General features: G+C 39.5%; 1 protein-coding gene across 2 annotated transcripts in view; it reads right to left on the reverse strand.

Annotated features, from left to right (window-relative positions):
* Nucleotides 1–5,941, reverse strand: part of MBOAT2 (membrane bound O-acyltransferase domain containing 2) — a 110,282-nt gene extending 104,341 nt beyond the window's left edge. The window contains exon 1 of one of the 2 annotated variants that reach the window (XM_058178122.1): nucleotides 5,534–5,941. In XM_058178122.1, the coding sequence (XP_058034105.1) occupies nucleotides 5,534–5,605 (72 nt within the window). In that variant the 5' untranslated portion in view covers nucleotides 5,606–5,941. The remainder of the gene's footprint in view (nucleotides 1–5,533) is intronic. The other variant, XM_058178144.1, reaches the window with a different exon arrangement.
* Nucleotides 5,942–19,228: the final 13,287 nt, after the last annotated feature.

The following is a 19,228-nucleotide window of genomic DNA, read 5'->3' on the forward strand; positions in this document are numbered from 1 at the left end:
CTATGACAACAAAAAAACCCAGCAATGCCAGAAGATACTTCTGCCTGCTGCAGTCAGTGGGATCAAACCAAACAAAGACAAAACATAGGCCTACCGATCCTTGGAGCAAAGATGATCTTCATACAACAAGGACATGACAGGTGATAATAAAACTTAGAATTCCTTGACAATGAGAATTGTCCCTAAAGATAGTTGGGATGTTTGGGATGTTTCACAATTAATAACGAACAGGTTAGACAGACCACAACTTATCTGACACATGAGTCACTAGGTTAGATTCTTAATGTCTTTTTTCATGTTTCGGGGGGAAATCCAAGTCCATATAAATGAAACACACTAGCATTTTGTATAACTATCTAACAAGGTACTGATAAATTGAGACAACAATATTGGAAATTAAGCATTTCAATTAACTTTACAATGCAGTTTATTGTCTCTACTTTGTCTACTTCAAAGACTATTCATGAAGCAAAGACAGTTTTATTATTTCATTCAAAGAGATTTATATGGATGTCATTGTTCAAGAGAAATATAAAATCTAGGATTTCCCCTCCATCTATTCATGTCCCTGAATTGTTTCAAGTAATAATGAAGTACTATTAATCAGGTTCTTCTACTGAGTTGCATCCATAATATTAGTCTACACACTGAACAAGAATTATTAAAAGCAGACAGAGACAATTTAGAGTAGTGTTAAGGCTACAAACCAAGTGATTGTGTATACTAGTTGTGCCTTAGGCAAAAAACTAGCCTGTGACCTTGGGCTAGTTACTGTCTCTCAGGAAAGAGACAATGGCAAACCACTTTTTAAAGTGCCATTAAAAAATGCAAGACTGGTTTGAAAGCACAAAGGAAAAAACAAGATAATAGCGGAATAGATCTAGAAATTAGTTAACAAGTCATCTTTTACAATGTTGAAAAATTGTATCACTGATAAGCATGTATCATAAGTCTGTCCATGAACTCTCTGCCTTTTGAACTCATTTGAGCAAGAATGGAGAAAATACCATATTATTTCTGCCTACTTCTATTGCCTACAGTTCCATAAGGAAAATCACTAATAAGCATATTCTTAATGAAGAGTTAAGCTTTCCCCATTGCTATAGCCAGGTTAAGTTAGAAACAGAACCTTAATTAAGATGGCTTTCCAAACATACTTTATCTTTAAAAAAGTTAATCACTCACATAATTTGTGCTTCCTTGTCTTTCTCATGTGATACTGTGGTTTTGGAATTTCTTGCTCAGTTAAGATAAGATACTTTCTTAGCTTCCCACCTTTCTTGCAGATTTATTTTATATAATGAAAATAATTCTGTATCACCTTTCTGAGTACTATTAAAATAATGTATTCAATTCAAATAATCACATAGTAGGGCAATGCAATATATTACAAAAGCATTAAAACCATTAACCATTTAGAGGATACATTAAAAAAGATGCAGCTGGTCACGCTTTCAAAAAGTAATAAGAGTAGCACCTAATCAACTCCAAACAGGTGCCATTGTGGGCAATTTACATTAAAATCTTTTCCCCACAGGCCTGCATTTCCTGTAAATCTTAAAAGTCTGCACATGTTTATAAGGATTTTGCAAATGGGCAAACATACTACAGCAACTTTTCCTTAGTGTACCCACAACATGCTCTTAAAATATTAAATACTAAAGTTCGGGGATACAAAACTCAGGAGATAAAATAATCCTAGAGACAATCCATAAGACAAACAAACCCTGGTGCCAAACAGATAATCTCCCCTTCTAACCACAATCCATTAGAAAAAGCATGTGCAATCAAAATACAATGTTCCAAAATTCATTGAGTAATTCTGCAGGTTACCCAGAAAGAAGTTATGGCCATCAGGATTGAAATCTGCCAGTAAATCCAAAGCTGTACCTTCTTCAGGTTTCCAATGTAGACCATCTACATTTGTGGTCAAAGTAGTGACAATTCTATACCCTAAGCGAAATTTGATTTAACTTTTAGGATAATTGCTAGCCTAACAAAGAACTTGAATTATAATACTGATACAGTACTGTATTATGCTAAATTAGCATATTAATGCTAAGCAAAGCATAGCTTATTTTGTTGCCCAAAAAGATAAAGTATCCTTAGCATACATCTTTCAAATCAGAAAAAAGAACCAAACCATATGTTCAGCTTCTATTTTAAAGTCAGGGACAAGCCCTTGATTGCAATTTTAGATATCAAACAAATTGCAAAAAGGAAAAGTATACTTCAACTGAACTGGATAACTTTTTTAGCAAATGGATAATAAAATCACTGCCCTTTATATCAAAGATAAAAGTAAGACATCACTGCTCATTTTCTCAGTGCCATCCAAAAATTATTAATATATTTCTGGACTGGCCTCTTTACAGCACTGCAAATCTATTCTTTGATTTTGATTCACTCTTTGCAGCTTCAAAATGAACAAAATTCAATCAATGCCATATCCCCACAGTTATTACAACTATAGACTACTTACTGCCATCCTAAACATGGCAATATAAATCTTTATTAGTTGTTCATAATTGGCTTGAGCATGAGTAACTATTCCCCAAAATCAGTAAATGGAAGAGACAGCTTAGGTTACAATACAATTATTTGTCCTTTAAATCTTTACCTTGTTGTTGCTGCTGCTGCTTAAAACAATGGAGAAATAAAGATATAAAGGAAGCAGGAATTCAAGGTAACAAGTATAGGAAACGAAGAAATAACAAATCATATGTATCCAAAGTTGGGAACAAGGGATGCTGTTGCACAATCACCTAATAAAATTGGCCCCAAAGGTAGCCAAGGATAGATGAAACAATGTACAGTATTGTACAGAATTAAAGGTTTCAGTACATGAAAATGTACAAATGGGATACATAGACGATATAAATAATATCAGCTTCCAACTCAAAACATTTGAAAAATAGCCCTAAGATGTCACTACTTATAGTGACATCCGCATGCGCATGTGTTTTGTGCAGAGGAGTGTCACTAATGTATGTTCAACTCAGGACTTGCTGAAACTTCTCTAATGAAAGTTTTAAACAAGTTCTTAGACAGTAAATAAAACTGTCAATTTTGGACAGTTTAAATACTCAGCATTATAACTGTTAATTATATTTCAACAGTCATTGGAGATGAAGAATTATTATACAGTGATATATTATTATACAGGCGTTATTAGTTCATCGTAACAGAATTTTAGAAAGCATTTTAATATATTCATCACAAAATTTAGAGGTAATTCACCAACAATGTTGACAAAAAAATTGCATAAAAAGGGCAACTGGATCTAGGCAGCAAAAATCTTGATGATAAGCAGTAGATGGTAGCAAAGAGGTACAAAAACTCTAACTCGCACCTGCCATCTAGCTGTCATCCAAATGTTTGCAAACCAGATCTGTTAGTCTTAAATGGCTTTTACACGCTTAGTCCTTACTACTGAGAATTTTATTTTCCACAAATGTTTTGTTATAAGAAATAGCAATAAGATAGGTGTATGAATGACAGATAGTTCCTGAATGTTCAGCAAATATTAGTAACACCCATACTGTCTGCAAAAAAAGAAATATTAGTGATATAATGCTAACACACGGAACACTTAATGTTCCTGTAAAGTACAGCATGAAACGTTTTTGACAAGACAGCCAATTGTTTGAATACCAGTCCCTTTAGTAGTGTGGGGAATGAATCTAAACTATGTAAATGCAACCTATCTCAAGTTAAGCGTGCAGGATACAATGTTGCTCAAACTTTTTCAATATGAAAAAAAATCATACAATGCGTAACATTCATCCAAGCTAAGGAGTCTGTGGCTCCACCGCTCTCTGTAAAACTATCTTCCAATGAAATTAATGGGATTTAAATATCCTAACGTTTCATAGCATCCCTCAGCAACATTCCCCTGTGGGAAACCAACCCACAAGCGCAAAGAATGAACCTCCACCCTCATCCTACACCCAAGTTAGATATTTGCCACTATCGCAAACATTCCGTTATCTATACACAGTGTGATTTTCTTCCATGTTGTATATTGGGGATTTCATTCTTTCAAAAATATTTTTTGTAACAAGAAGCCAGTGATCTATCTACTTGTAAATAAAATGGCAGCTGAATTTATTCAAATCATATTATAGGAATCTAGTATTAATATATAAATACTACTCAAAAAAATTTCAACAAACTGTGTTATCTCTCTACTCTTCCTTTTCCTATTCTTCATTATCAGTGGTTTTGTTTAAAATGTTCTTTACATTGGTAAAATACTTGTTATCAGAAAGGGTAAAAAGAAAGATGATTTTCTATTTAATTTCCCTTAATATGTTCACACCCATATTGGATCACTGTAAACTTTAATACAATGGAAAACCTAAAGAAGTTTAAAACTAAGATTTTCACACCTATCGTTTCTGCACTGTGTGACAAAATGTACCACTTTCAGTAAGATGTAAACTTAATTAAAATACATATTAATTTTGCTGTGAATTTTAATCATCCAGAGTAAGTATGCCTCTGTTTCTGGGAAACAACTAACTTGTGACATTTATGAACTTTGCAGCCACCTAACATTGCATCTTTTCCTACAAAGCATACTGTAAATACAAGGATAGTATTCCTCTGCAAATATCAGAATACCCTGCAGTTATTTAAAGATACAGAATAAGTATGTGCCATTCATACAACATGTTGTCCATTTGTTAACCCCAAGTTGTTAAAGCCCTGCAAATATCTAGCATCCCAACCTCTCACACACAGCCAGGCAATGAAAGGTGCCACTATGACTTCTTAAGGCCAAACAGGATACATATGAAATCCTAACCCTCCAGAGAAGGATCAACAGGAATCTGACCCCAGGTTTTAAAGGAGCCTGAATTTCTCACCACTTGAAAGAAAGAAAGAAAGAAAGAAAGAAAGAAAGAAAGAAAGAAAGAAAGAAAGAAAGAAAGAAAGAAAGAAAGAAAGAAAGAAAGAATGAATACAAGTCAAGACCTTTGGGTTCCAGGCATACAATTTGAAAGTCTGTTTTAATGACCTGCCTACAAAGACTTTTAAGTAGGCGTTTTTTAACTTCCACGTTTTTCTCCGGATTTAAGCAAACAAGCCAGGTTAGCCAGGACATCTAACCACGGGGGGTGGGGGTGGGGAAGGGGTTGAACGGTAGGCAAGCCAGCCAATATATACACACACCCTGGGCACAGGACTCCACACATACAAAAGGACGAAGGCGCCCGTAAATCACGACCTCCTCATCCCTACACACCCCAACACCAGACCTTGCGCGCACCGCTGGGCACCGAAAAGGAAGCGCTGCTTTTTTTTTTTTGCAAGCCACACTCGAGGCATTTAGAAAGGGCTTGCCACTTCGGGATGCTGGATGCAACTGGCGAGGCGGGGGAGGCAGGGGAAAAAAAGGTCTCGGAGACGGCGAGGGGGATGGGGATGGGGGGGGCTCCATCCTTCGGGGCCGGGTCGCCCTTTCCTCCACCCCCCACCCGTCTTTTGGAAAGGGGCTGCTTCCCCTGCGCGCGCCCGGGCTCCTCACCTGGTCTATGGGTAGCCGAATGGCGTTGCTGAGAGGCTGCAGCAGCGTGGAGCCTGTGGTGCTGGTGGCCATGGCGGAGAAGGCGCTCCCCCACCCCACCCCACCCCCAAACCGGGGGCCAAGCCAAGATGATAGAAGAGAGAGAGAGAGAGAGAGGAAAGGGGAGAAGGTCCAGCGGCCGCCACCGCTCCCCTCACTTCTGCCTCAGAACATCGAAAGCAGCAGCAGCAGCGGCGGCAGGAGGAGGAGGAGGAGGAGGAGAAGGGCAGCGGCAGCGCGCAAAAAAACGCCCCAACCCCGAGTGGCGGCGGCGTGACAAGAAGAGGGCAGCAAAACTCGCCCGGACAAATGACGGCTTCCTTGACCAATCCCGAGTCAGCGCCGGCCCCAATCGATCGAGAAGAGGCGGGACCGATCGACACCCCCGTCCACCCACCCCCCCACCGACCGACCGAGGCGGAGCCCGGCGGCTGCTAAGTGACAGTGCCGGGGCTCAATACTGGCGCTACTCTGGCGTTGCGTGAAGGGGGAAGGGGGGAAAGGCGCCCAATGGCCGGCTAGCCGAGGTAGGAACAGGCAGCCTTGGGCTCGGCCGCCTTCCTCAGCAAGACGCCGCCGCTGCTTGCGGAGGCGGGTCAGGCACGCTTAGCTGAGGTGTCCCACCCCTTCCCACTTTGGAACAGCACGGGGTGAATGGGAGGCTCTTCGGCTGGCAGGGAAGCAGCGCCTGTTTAAGGAAAGAGGAGGGGGGATATATTATTTAAACAGGAACGTCCCCATTGATAATATGTGGATATGGAAAGAAACAAGAAGGGAAGGAGGGGGGGCGCACAGTGGCTAATTCACACAAGGATGGATGGGATTATTATTATTATTATTGTTATTGTTATTATTGTTGTTGTTGTTGTTGTTATTATTATTATTATTATTATTATTATTATTATTATTATTATTATTATTATTATTATTATTATTATTATTATTATTTACACAAAATGACTATACACAGCAAACAAGATAATTATGCTGGATTTCGTATCACAGATCACAGTCGAACACTTCCCAAGCGTTTAGGACTGCGTGATGTATTATTATTATCATCATCATCATCATCGCAGTCAGCCAGATGTTAAGCCTGAAGTTGTCATTTATATCTGCCTATCAAGTTCTTCCCAAGGACTTCAGATAGACAACTATTCTTATTTGACAGTGTTAAAGGTATCATCTATAGTCAAAACTATGGTTTTCCCAATAATAACGTATGGCTGTGAGAGTTGGAACCAAAAGGAAGGATGAGCGTTGAAGACTTGGTGCTTTCGAATTGTGGTGTTGGGAGAAGACTCTTGAGAGTCCTTTGGACTGCAAGGGGATCAGTCAATCCTTAAAGGAAATCAACCCCGACTGTTCTTTGGAAGGACAGAAACTGGAGCTGAAGCTCAAAGACTTTGGCCACCTAATGAGAAGAGAGGACTCATTGGGAAAAAGACCCTGAAGTCGGTAAAGATTGGAGGTAAAAGAGGAAGGGGACTGCAGAGGATGAGATGGTTAGATGGTATCATCAACTCAATGAAATAAATTTGAGCAAACTGGCTGATAGTCCAACTCTCACAGCTCAGCCATCCTTGTGTATGAAATTAGTCAGGAGACAGTGGAAGACAAGTGCCTGGCATGCTGTTTGTCCATGGGGCTGCAAAGAGTCAGACACAGCGACTGAACAACAACAACAAAAGTTGTCATCGCAGGGTGTAAGCTGTTGCAAGTAGAGCTGCGTTTTGCAATTAACTGATGGTGGTTCTGTAATGTTTTGTGATTGCACTCAAGACACCTATTGCTATTGGTACAATCTTTGCTTTCTTTTGCAGTAGTCATTCTACTTCTATTTGCAGGTCTTTGTATTTTGTAATTTTCTCCAGTTCTTTCTCTTCTCTTCTGTTATCTCCAGGTACTGCAATGCCACTATCCAGACTTTTTTGTGTCTTTCTTGACAATTGTCAAGTCTGGGATGTTAGATGACAGATGCTTTTCTGTTTCAATTCTAAAGTTCCTAGACCTAGAGCATTTTAGCTCCTTTGTTTTCTGTTACTATGTTTATTTTGTAGTCCCATCGGGACTCTTATTTCAGACGATGTTTTTCCATGCGGCTTCAGATCATCCATGTAAATTACTATCATTGCTAGTGATGGTCAGTCCAGTGCGAACTATGTTTTCAGTTATAGCTCATGATCCAAAATGCATGCATGGGACCACAAAACATGCTGCTTGTTTATTGCAACAATCAAATAAATCACCTCAGTCCCATGACCAAGCATAAAACGTTCCGTATTGGTTGATTAGCCAAGAAGGGATGTTTTTGAGTTTGGCCATCGCTCATGTAGTCTAGCATTTTTAAAAGATCCTCAGTATTCTCTAGAATTTATGCCCTGTGAAAAAACAAGCATCAATTATTTTATTCTGGTTTGTTTTGCATTTTTCCATAATGGACCAGAATTATTACCAACATTTTTTGGTCTGCTTCTTCAACTATTAATAAATTTTCTGTTACATATTTTGGATAAAAATTGCTGTCAGGATTTTATCTGCTCCATTAATAATTCCTAATAATATTAATTCCCAGGAGTAAATGATAACTGTAGATAACTGTATGATGCCCACTCCAGAAGGAATTTGCTGACCTCCTTTGGAATTCCTTCTTAACAAATAAAAAGGATAATACAATTTTCAGATTTGTCTTTGCAAAGCCATCTGTATGCAAATATGAAGCGATTGTTAGATGAATATAGTTTAACTGTAAAATGCACCCTCTGGTAATTTCAAGATGATGTTTGTAAAATTAGCTACAGTACTCCTGTGGGTTATTTGTTTTCAGAGCATAATATAAGCAGCATAATCCAGCTTGGTTCAAAAGAGCTTACTCCCAAAGAGCCTGGCATCTGATAGACAGTTTTAAGTCAAAATGTTGCAATCTGAAAACAGAGCGATAGGAAGAGCTTAACTGGAATAGTCTACATGGGATCCACCCAACAAATTTCATAACATTCACCCATCTAGAGGATTTGTTCAAAGCCAGCAGGACGGTAAGGGATGAAGGAGCTTCTGTCCTATCTAAACCCATTCCATTCCAAGATCACAATCCAAACAAGAATGCCAAGTTATGCTTGGTTAAGGAGAAGTATGACTAAATGTTTGGTGTAATGATTAAGGCACCAGGCTGGAAACTGGGAGTATGTGAATTCTAGTCCTGCCTTGGGCATAAAACCAGCTAGGTGATGTGGAGCCAATCCCTGTCAGTCCCAGGAAGGACACAATAACAAACCACTTCATGTCAATTATTTTCTGTTGTGACCCAGGCCCAAGTAGTTATTACCAGACACAATCAGTCCTAAACAGACATATTTTATTAGAATAGCTGAGAATTACTTCATTCTAGTCCAAATTAATTCCAAAACAAATCCTTCAGAAAAAGTTCTTCAGCCTTATCACAAACCTTTGTCCTCTTTGGCACGCTGCCAAAGGCTTTTCTTGCAAAGCCCTATGAAGTTCAGAAACAAGAGCCATTGCTGCTCTTTTAGGCCTTATGGGAGGGGCCAATCATCTCCTGGCCTTACTCCCAAGTCATCCTTTTTGCTTTAGCTGTTCTTACCTTCTGGCAGCTCTTTGCATGTATGCACTAGGGACAGGCTCCTCCTGTTCCTCTGCCTCTCTGCTGTTCGCCTCTGGAGGCTCTGGAGTCCACGCATCACTCCCAGATGGCCTGACCACATATCTGCCTCCGATGCAGAGCCCTCATCCGGGCTTCCCCAGAGTCCAGGACTGGCCCATGATCCTCCCCAGCCTCCTCACTGTCAGACTCCGCTGCTAGATCTGCGGGCTGCTGGCAGACCACAACAATTTTCCCTTTAAACCTTGTATTCCAAGTGTCTTGATTTTGCCTTCCTGTGTTAGGTGAAACATTCTCACAACAAAGGAGTTTATGAAATGTGTTGGTCTTTTACAACCCTGGGAGAAAAAGAATCAATAACACTTTAGACATCCTCCTTGTTTCCCCTCAGACCTTTTAGAAGTTAAACTGCCTCTGCTCATCATCCAGTTCTGATTGGCCCTTCATGAGGCCAAGGCCTTTCTCCTCTTTGTGTTTCTTGATACTTCTTGAGTACCACACTACGGAGGCCAGTTTCCTTCCCTTCTCCATTTAAATCTAAAACATACACAGGCCAGCAAGACAGACCCTCCCTCTGCTGTAAGCAATTTAAGGTAATCTGTGAGGAACTGCTGCAGTCTTTGGAAGAAGGAGACAAAGGCACTTGCTCAACCAACAAGTTCTATCTTTCATCGGTGGCCTTTAAGAAGAGAAACTGGCCCAGGCAGATCCAAGCAGATACACAAGAGGGAAAGATAATTCTGGCTCAAGGTATATGGGGCTCCTAAACCACATTGACTAGTCTGATGTGAAAATTGGCATTTTTAGAATGATTTTGAAGGAGGAGCACACCATCTGTGCTTTGGTGCCCTATGCCAACACCTAACAACCTCATGATATTTGAAGTCGGGATGGCTATGAACGAACGATAGTTATGAACAGTCCTCGAATTTCTTACTCTCCCAGCACCCCTGCAGTCACATGAACGCAATCTGGACATTTGGCAGCGTTGACAGTTGTAGTGTCCTATGGTGACAAGATCACTATTTGCAACCTTCCCTGCCAGCTTTCCAAATAAAGTTAATGGGGAAGCTGACCCTAACCCTAACCAAGTCACTCCAGTAAGTTTCCCCCACCCATGACCATTCCCCACTCTCTCTGTGTTTGTACTGTGCCTCCCTGGCCACCCACACACCCTCACATATCCTCCCTACACCCTATTGCGCCTCCCCGGCCACCTGTGCACCCCCGTGTTATCTCCCCAACCAGGCAGCAGCTATTTTACCTCCCTGCCAGCCTGCTTGCAAGACACCCAAGACTTACAATTTCCTTCTGGTTTCCCCATTGACTTGATTGTTCAAAGCCAGAAGGAAATTGCAAGAAGATCTTTGCTTAAAGACCTGTAAATCTCACTTAGCCCACTGGGGACTGGCAGTGGGGACTGTAGGAATTGCTGTCACTAAGAGATGCAATCACATGACATTGCACTTCATGCCATAAAGTTTAGTGTTGGAAATTCTGATTACAAATGCCGTTAACCCTGAACTACCTATAGTCTAAAGTTGGCCCTGATGAGAAATGTCTACTTAGTGTGGGCCAAAAATTCAAGACGGTGGTCACAATAGTGAGATCAGAGCTTCTGTCAAGGGGAGAGGGAATGGCCTTAAGGACTGAGGAAGACCATTTACCCTTTGCAACAGTCAAATAAAATGGAACTGAGTCTGAGACAAGAATGTAATTTGTGTAAATATCTCAGATAAGCCTCTCCCTAGTTCTCACAAAGAGAAAGGGAAGGGAGAAACATATTCAGATTTGCAAGAGGCCAGTACTATCGCTTTACAATAAAAGTACCAATTGGTTTCCTAGTCTGATTTACCTTGAATAGCTTGTCAGCCACACCGTGCTTTGCTTAAAAAGCATCTCACCACTGTGACTGCCATTTTGACTTCTTAAAACCACATCCTGAAGTCATCCCTGAAGCACGTGAAGAGCACATGGGAATGAGGCGGAATGGGATTACAATAGCTGAGAAGCCAAGTAGTGGCTGGGCAGAACCAGGGTGGAATGACAGCTGCTGCGACTAAAGTATTCAGTCTCCAGGAATTCTGGGAGTTGAAGTCCACATGTCTTAAAATCGCTGAGGTAAGGAAACACTCGTTTACCACATAGCTTTTGGTTTGAATTACCTGGGGGAGATTGAGGCTAGCAAGATTGTTCTGAGGAGCCCCACAAGGCAGCAGTTCCAACATTTGGAAAGTCCCCAAATCGGGATTATTTCTGGATAAACTTCTAATACATTTTCTAATAATCTTCTAATACATCTTCTAAGTCTAAATAATTTGCTGGGTGTTCATGTGGATGTGGTGTTCTCACTGTGCGAAGCTAAGCTAAGCTAACTTAACATGCAAGTTTCCTGTGTTGTGCAAAATCCAGCCACTCTCATTGTTCATACTATTGAAACAAACAAGAAATGTTACTGTTGCTTTAAAAACATGTTTAATAGAGCATTAGTTGAAAAAAACTAATATTTCATGACAATACAGAGGGGGAGAGAGAGAATTCTGTTCTGGTAAAAGACAAGGTTATAGCATTTCAATAAATCAGTTTTTAAAAGAAAATAATATGAAAACATTTGCATTGATTTCTTAAAAAATTTGCATGCTTTATCAGGTTAATTTTACCCTATTTTGATTTCTTTAAAAAAAATAGTACCATATTCATTTCAATAAATATATTTGGCTGCATTTAAGTTATTTCTAGTAAGAGAAATAAATCATAGAAAGGTAAAACTTTTTATGTTTTGAGTCATGCTTCTGAACCAGTGATAATATAACCAGTCCTCTAATTTAGTTTCAAAGATTAAGCAATGCATCTCTAAATATACATGGTGTTACATGGAAACTATGAATGACATATATCTTTCCTTCTCTGGAAGGCGTCATAAATTCCCCACCGTCTCTTATTTGCTATGTATTTACTGCTCTATTCCTCCTGCTGACAGAAACTCTTAGCAGTTTACATATATATATGAATGCTGTAAACTTCTAAAAGTATGTGTATATGTCACACGCTCTTAGCAGTTTTACATATATCTCTATATCTAATGTATATCTCCATCTATCTATTCCTAATTAAAAAGTAATAAAACAGAATAATCTACTAGAAACTCTTGAGGAATATAAGGAATTGATGATATTTCAATCATAAAGCAATAATAAGATTTTGAAAATGAAAGTTCTGAGTCAAGAAGCTTGTGATCTGAAACAGTCAGCAGGCTTTGAAAATAAAAAGTGACATTTTTCCAAAAATTTTTTTGTCTGGAGCAATCTACATGATTTGAAAACAAATGATGTTAAAGTAATGTTGGCTTCTACAGCTACTCATCCAAGATCTATCATGCACACTCATGCTTTTTGATTCTTATGGGTAACATAGTTATATACTACACTGGCTATTCCAGTAGAAGAGAATATTTGCAGTTCATAGTTGAACTGTGAGGTCCTTGGTGCTCTTTGGGCTTTGTTACTTTCTTGCAGCTGTTTCATTACCCAAATAGATAACATCATCAGTGTTAGAAGGGAGTGAGTTTGCTCTCTTTTTATATACTGTACAAGTGGTTGGCCCTTGTCAATCTTGGTGGTTACTTCCTTGTTCCATCATCTCTTCATTCTGATGTTTTTAATTTGCTGTTTTAATTCCAACCAATAACATAACATTAAGTTTGCTTATCTTACTTACTTACCTTCCACAGTGTGGAAACCAGAGTTAGAGGAAAAAACTGTGACTCTTTCAACTGTACATGAAACTTTAAAGCTATCAAGGCTCCTGGACAAAATAACATACTTATTGAAGTCCTAAAACAAAATCTAGATTCGTGGAGTCCTTTATTAGCAGCTCTATTCACTGTAATAGATAGGTAAGGTAAAGGAGCCCCTGTGGATTTTACTCTGCTGGTTGTTGCCGAGTATAAATGGCAGTGCTCATCTCTGTTTCAAGGCCGTTGATCCAGCACTGTCCAAACACATTTCTGCAGTCATATAGCCAACATCACGTCATGGAGTGCTGTTACCTTCCCACCGAAGCAGTACCTATTTATCTACTCACATTTGTATGCTTTCAAACTGCTAGGTTGGCAGGAGCTGGGGTGAGGATGGGAGCGCACCCCATTGTGTTGTTGATTGTTGTTGATATTTGAGGTTGTTGATATTTCTCCCAGCAATCTTAATTCCAACTAATTCATCTAGCCCCGCCTTTCTCATGATGTGCTCTGCATATAAGTTAAATAGGCAGGGCGACAGTATACAGCCTTGCCAGACTCCTTTCCCAATTTTGAACCAATCAGTGGTTCCATGTCCAGTTCTCACTGTTGCTTCTTGACCCCCATATAATTATATAGTTTTTATGTGTAATTTTGCCACCTCTTCTTAATCTCTTCTGCCTCTGTTAGGTCCCTGCCACTCTGGTCCTTTATCATGCCCATCTTTGCATGAAACGTTCCCTTCATATCTCCAGTTTTCTTGAAGAGATCTCTGGTCCTCCCTATTCTATTTCTTCTATTTCTTTGCACTGTTCATTTAAGAATGCATTCTTATCTCTTCTAGCTGTTCTCTGGAATTCTGCATTCAGTATGCAGAATTCTCTCTTTCTCCCTTGCCTTTCGCTTCCCTTCTTTCCTCAGCTATTTGCAAAGCTTCCTCAGACAACCATTTTGCTTTCTTGCCTTTCTTTTTCTTTGGGATGGTTTTAGTTGCTACCACTTGTACAATGTTGCAAACCTCCGTCCATAGTTCTTCAAGCACTCTGTCTCTCAGATCTAATTCCTTAAATCTATTTGTCATCTCTACTCAGTGGTGAAATCCAATTTTTTTTGCTACCGGTTCTGTGGGTGTGGCTTGGTGGGCGGGGCTTGGTGGACATGGCAGGGGAAGGATACTGCAAAATCCCCATTCCCTCCCCATTCCTTGGGAAGAATATTGCAAAATCTCCATTCCCACCCTATTCTGGGGCCAGCCAAAGGTAGTATTTGCCAGTTATCCAAACTGCTCAAAATTTCTGCTACCAGTTCTACAGAACCTGTCAGAACCTTCTAGATTTCACCCCTGCCTGTACTGTATATTCATCAGGGATATGATTTAGTTCATGCCTGAGTGGCCTAGTGCTTTTCAATTTAAACCTAACTTTTGCAATGAGAAGCTCATGATCTGAGCCACAGTTAGCTTCTGGTCTTGTTTTTACTGACTGTATAGAACTTCTCCATCTTTGGCTGCAGAGCACCTAGTCAATCTGATTTCTGTCTTGACCATCTGGTGATGTCCATATGTAGAGTCGTCTCTTGGGTTGTTGGAAAAGAGTGTTTGCTATGACCATTGTATTATCTTGACAGAATTCTATCAGCCTGTGCCCTGCTTCATTTTGTACTCCAAGGCCAACCTTGCCTGTTATTCCGGTTATCTTTTGGCTTCCTACTTTAGCATTCCAATCCCCCATGATGATAAGGACATCATTTTTTGGTGTTAATTCTACAGCACCTTATAATAATAAGGTGCTGTAGAGCTTCATAGAGCTGGTCAATTTCATCCTCTTCAGCACCAGTGATTGGGGAATAGACTTGAACTACTGTGATATTGAACTGAGATCATTCTGTAATTTTGGGAATTGTATCCTTGTACTGCTTTTTCTACTCTTTTATTGACTATGAAGGCTACTCTATTTCTTCTGAGGGATTCTTTCCCACAATAGTATACCTGTTGGTTATCTGAATTAAATTCACCCATTCCTGTCCATTTTAGTTCGCTGATTCCTAAGATATCGATGCTCTTGTCATCTATTGTTTGACCATGTCCAGCTTGCTTTGATTCATGGATCTTACATTCCAGGTTCCTATGGAGAAAAAATCTTTACAGCATTGGACTTTCCTTTCACCACCAGATACATCCACAGCTGAGTGTCCTTTCAGCTTTAACTCAGTCACTTCACTCTTTCTGGCACTACTGGTACTAGCCCTCTGCTCTTCCCGAGTAGCATATTGGACAGCTTCCAACCTGAGGGGCTTATCTTCCGGCATCATATGTTTTTGCTTTTTGGTACTGTCCATGGGGTTTTCATGGCAAAAATACTGGAGTGGGTTGCCATTTCCTTCTCCAGTGGATCACGTTTTGTCAGAGCTCTCTGCTATGATCTGTTTGTCTTGGGTGTGCCTGCACAGCATAGCTCATAGCTTCGTTGAGCTACGCAAGCCCCTTCGCCACGACAAAGCAGTAATCCATAAAGGGGTTGTTGCTGTAGCAATATGCATTTTTAATACCGAAACTGTATTGCAAATTTTATATACAGCTTCAAGTTGGATCAGATTTACTAAAAACCCCATAGCACAACTGCAGATGAAATGTTTAAGATTTCTTTTAAGTGTTAGAAGCTGTGTTCCAAATGCTATTATTTTCTTGGAAGCTCGGCATTGCCCTTTGAAAACAAAGGCTTGCTTAAATGTTAAGAAGCTTTGGTTGCCAAACTATGTTTTTTAAAGACAAGGAAAGATTGCTTCAGGAGATCCCAAATATATCCTTTGTAATTATATGATTCAATGGTGACTCAAAAGATTAGTCTGATTGGCATTGATCCTGACTATTTATTTTCCAGGGCTATGTCAACAATACTTCATTGTATCAAACAAAGACTATGGGATAATTCAGTACAGGAATTAATGGCCAAAAATTCTTGCATGCCCCTCCCACAGGTTCTCTGGGCCTCACTACCCAAGTGGGTATGTGTAACCAAAACAGGGCCGTGGGATGCTATCCACAGATCAGGGCAGAGAAGTACTGGTGCCTTGCAGATCAATGGTGGGTTTCAAAAATTTTTACTGCCGGTTCTGTGGGCGTGGCTTGGTGGGCGTGGCAGGGGAAGGATACTGTAAAATCTCCATTCCCACCACACTCCAGGGGAAGATTACTGCAAAATCCCTATTTCCTCCTGATCAGCTGGGATCTACCAGTTCTCCGAACTACTCAAAATTTTTGCTACTGGTTCTCCAGAACTGGTTGGAACCTGTTGAAACCCACCTCTGTTGCAGATCTTACTGCTACAAGATAGCAGCTTTAAGCTGCGTTTGGTTAAGTTTGTCCCTTATTGAGTGCCAGCAAAACTCTAGATGTCTCTTCTCCCAAACCAGATTGCTACCTGTAGGTAGGGCCGGGATAGCTCAGGCTGTAAGAAGCCTGTTATTAAAACACAGCAGCCTGCAATTACTGCAGGTTCAAGCCCGGCCCAAGGTTGACTCAGCCTTCCATCCTTTATAAGGTAGGTAAAATGAGGACCCAGATTGTTGGGGGGGCAATAAGTTGACTTTGTAAATATACAAATAGAATGAGACTATTGCCTTATACACTTATACACTGTAAGCCGCCCTGAGTCTTCGGAGAAGGGCGGGATATAAATGTAAATTTAAAAAAAAAAAGTGGATAAGATATAACAATCACTTCAGGCTTTACATGGGCCATGGTCTTCTGGTGATGGCAAGTATTCAGTCTCTCCTGCAGGGCAAGGCAGCTACCAGCACCTAAGATGAGCGGCATGGCCATAGCAGCTTAAAGTGTGCAATACAGTTAGTCCTCGACTTACAACAATTCGTTTAGTGACCATTCAAAGTTACAAAAAAGTAACTTATGATCATTTTTCACACTTATGACCATTGCAGCATCCCCGTGGTAATGTGATCAAATTTCAGACCGTTGGCAACAGACTCATATTTATGACGATTGCAGTGTCCTGGGTCATGTGATTCCCCCTTTGCGACTACCTGACAAGCAAAGTCAATGGGGAAACCAGTTTCACTTAACAACCATGTTACTAATTCAACAACTACAGCGGTTCCCTTAACAACTGGGGCAAGAAAGGTTGTAAAATGGGGCAAAACTCACTTAACAAATGTCTCATTTAGCAACATAAACTTGGACTCAATTGTGGTCGTAACTGGAAGACTACCAGTAGTTGGCAGATTCCATCCTGTATGCATCAGCAAACGCACCATCAATAAAATCTGCTAAAATCTGCCTGTTCACAGCCACATTTCTGTTGGGAGAAGAGGGGAAACACCATTTTAAAACAGGAGCATCTTCAGATGAGTTCAAGATGTTTCAGCTGTTTACTGGAGATGAAAGAAAGCAACCATCATGGGGACACGGCATAAAACAAAACCAGTTACAAGGGCATGTTCATATCATAGTTAGGAGGAACTTAAGGATGAACATATTTTATACTTAAGATCTCAGACTACTTAAGAACCAGTGAGAGACCAAGCAAAATATTACTATTTTTTTTTTTTACATTTATATCCCGCCCTTCTCCGAAGACTCAGGGCGGCTTACAGTGTGTAAGACAATAGTTTCATTCTATTTGTATATTTACAAAGTCAACTTATTGCCCCCCCAACAATCTGGGTCCTCATTTTACCTACCTTATAATTTTAATCATTTTACCTACCTTATACCTTATAATTTGCATTTATATCCCACCCTTCTCCGAAGACTCAGGGTGGTTTACACTATGTCAAGCAATAGTCTTCATCCATTTGTATATTATATACAAAGTCAACTTTATTGCCCCCAACAATCTGGGTCCTCATTTTACCTACCTTATAAAGGATGGAAGGCTGAGTCAACCTTGGGCCTCGTGGGACTTGAACCTGCAGTAATTGCAAGCAGCTGCTGTTAATAACAGACTGTCTTACCAGTTTGAGCCACAGAGGCCCGTTGGGTCCATTCAGAAGAACAAAAATTGAGCTAGACTTTTGATCTTGTCCAGTAACATAGATCTAATTTATTCATCAGTTTGCCACAATCTATGGTTAATTCTGAGTAAAACTGGATGCCTTTACTCAGTGGAAAATCGTACTGAATTAATTTACGCCTAGCTAAAATATACAAATTTGAATTCTTATAAGACCAATGTACAGTACTTATCAAGAGGAAGGAATTTGTTTCAAGTATATTAGTACATTTATCATATGCATTTTATCTAGAGAAGCTGGAGCAAGATATACTGTATATACAGTATATATATATACTGTATATACACTGTATATATACTGTATATACAGTATATAATATATATTATATTGTATTATATATTAATATATTATATATTATATTGTATTATATATTAATATATTATATATTATATAATATAATATAATATAATATATTTATTATACTATACTATACTATACTATACTACTATACTATATACTATACTATACTATACTATACTATACTATACTATACTATACTATACTATACTATACTATACTATACTATACTATACCAGGGTTCCTATGTTATAAACAAACTGATGAAGAAACAAGGTTGAGAGACAGCAACTAACCCAGAGTTTTATTGACAAAGGAAATGTTTGGTTATATATTCATGGTGACGCACATCCAGTTTCATTTCTGTTTTGATAAGTGTCACCTATATTTGGTGGGGGGGGGAACCCTGTAACCTAGGAAGGAGTTTCCAAGTATCTACAAATATATCTACAAAATATCCAATATGATATACAACAGGAGATTGGGAGTTTTGTTGAAGTTGTTCTTTTAATCAGGACACTGCCAAAAGCATTTGTAGTTGTATATTTTCTACTTGTAAAATAATAAGCTGAGAAGAAGTTACCATGTGAAAGTAAATAATGACTTGAATGTTTTCATTCATATAAGTGTTACTTTCAGAAAGCATGTTTTTTTGATGGTTGGTTTCATATAATGGCACTAAACTGAATGGGGAATTTGTTATATTTACAGATTCACAAGTGGACCATTCATGGAGACAAACAGGCTTTCTTACAAACCAGCCAATCTGCTTCTTCATATTAGTTTTGCAAGCAAGGCACTCAGCCAGTTCATTTCTCTTTCTCCCTCTTTTTGGCTCCCCCTTTTTTATATATATGTACAAAATCTGGACGTTTGCTTTTTTTCCCCTGGATTGCACAAATCTGTGTGCAACTGAGAAAAGGTGTTCAAGACATACCTTTTCAGTCTGTCAGTAAGATTGATCTTTTCTCAGAAA

This window comes from Ahaetulla prasina, chromosome 1 (genome assembly GCF_028640845.1).
Source record: "Ahaetulla prasina isolate Xishuangbanna chromosome 1, ASM2864084v1, whole genome shotgun sequence".
Taxonomy (NCBI): Eukaryota; Metazoa; Chordata; class Lepidosauria; order Squamata; family Colubridae; genus Ahaetulla; species Ahaetulla prasina.